The sequence below is a fragment of the Rhinopithecus bieti genome, unplaced genomic scaffold (genome assembly GCF_001698545.2).
Source record: "Rhinopithecus bieti isolate Rb0 unplaced genomic scaffold, ASM169854v2 scaffold_48365, whole genome shotgun sequence".
NCBI lineage: Eukaryota > Metazoa > Chordata > Mammalia > Primates > Cercopithecidae > Rhinopithecus > Rhinopithecus bieti.
The window spans coordinates 1-1,613 of record NW_016819001.1 but is presented as its reverse complement, the minus strand read 5'-3'; the positions used below and the strand labels follow the sequence as shown (position 1 = coordinate 1,613).

At 53.1% G+C, this 1,613-nt stretch overlaps 1 protein-coding gene across 1 annotated transcript; it reads right to left on the bottom strand.

The window, feature by feature from the left end:
- Window positions 1-171: 171 nt before the first annotated feature.
- On the bottom strand, window positions 172-1,610 carry LOC108519171 (myosin-7; the record flags this gene model as incomplete). Its single annotated transcript, XM_017858003.1, has 3 exons — window positions 172-348; window positions 462-557; window positions 1,422-1,610. Coding segments are annotated over 3 exons (447 nt in total), but the record flags the coding sequence as incomplete, so codon positions are not given.
- Window positions 1,611-1,613: the final 3 nt, after the last annotated feature.

Below are 1,613 nucleotides of genomic sequence, written 5' to 3'. Positions count from 1 at the left end.
AAAAAAAAAAAAAAAAAAAAAAAAAAAAAAAAAGTTAGAGCTGGGAGAATCTTAGAAATAACACAGAACTGAATTACCAATTACCTTGGCCTCTGGGGTTGTGTGGTTCAATTGTGTGGAATAAATGAAAAGGAAGCATCCCTGGTTTGAGGGTGCTCTGTCTGGGTATGCCTGCTGTGGGGGTGACTAGCAAAGCCCAGAGGAGGGACCCACCTTGGTGCCAATGTCACGGCTCTTGGCCCTCAGCTTGTTGACCTGGGACTCGGCAATGTCTGCCCGCTCCTCCGCCTCATCCAGCTCGTGCTGCACCTTGCGGAACTTGGACAGGTTGGTGTTGGCTTGCTCCTCCTGCGGGAGGTGGGAGCATGAGGTGAGAGGGGGCCTGGGTTCTCTGACTTCTGGCTTGGGGGATGAGCTCTCCTATGCCTCCCCTGGACCTAGTCCCCATCAGGGTCACTCACCGCCTCCTCGGCCTGGCGCTTGTAGGCCTTGACCTTTAGCTGCAGCTTGTCTACCAGGTCCTGCAGCCGCAGCAGGTTTTTCCTGTCCTCCTCCGTCTGGGGGCCAGAGGAGAGGCAGGGGTGAAGATGGCACAGTCATAGAAGGTAGCATCCCCTCTGCCCTGCCCTGCTTCATCTGATATCCTGACCCAATTCTACTTTCTGATCCTCACTGAACACTTGAATTCTCCTTATAATTTCTTACCTGATACGTGTGAATATTTTAAATGATCTGTACCAGGAAGAAGTCCAAAGAACTAGTGGGATTCCTGAAACTATGCACAAAATTGTGTGTGTGCAGTGCTCCAGGGAGCAGGTTTTTCAGGGTCCGGGGACCCCATGGAGGATAAATTCCCCTGCTCTGGACCTCAGCACATGCTGGGAGTGACTTTGGGGCTATGAGTGTGATGGAATTTCCTGGGCTGCAATGCAGATGACACTGACTTAACCTAGGTTAAGGACAAAGTGTGCTTAGAGGGATGGTGACATCCTGGATTGGAAAAGAAACAAATTCTAATTCAGAGTCTGATTCTAGAAAACACCTGGGAAAGCTAGAGTCCACACTGCCCTGGGTAATGGAAAAGTTTTGATGCTTGTTTGAATGGGATTGGTGTGTTTTTGGTGTCTTTTGGGGGTGACGCTGGTGAGCTGTGCTAGGTGAGCTTTGTCTGGAATTCTGTGTGTGTCTCCTGGGGATGGGCTGAGGGTGGGTGTTGAGATGGAGCTCAGGCCAGGAGGCTCAGAGACTGACCTCTGAGCTAGGGGACATTCAGGGTGGGGCAGGGCTAGGCAAAGTGAAATGGGGGCTGCATTCCCACCCTCGCCCTGGAAGAGGCTAAGAGCAAACTCTTCATTCTCCTTAGCTGGTTGTCACCGTGGCCATGGTGCCAGGGCTCTGCCTGGAGTCACCGCCCACCACACCTGGTAGGTGAGCTCCTTGATGCGCCGCTCGCTCTTCCTCATGCCCTTCACCGACTCCGCATTGCGTTTCTGCTCTGCCTCCAGCTCATTCTCCAGCTCCCGCACCCGCGCTTCCAGCTTCTGCAGCTGCTTCTTGCCGCCCTTGAGGGCGATCTGCTCGGCTTCATCCAGCCGGTGCTGCAGGTCCTTAAT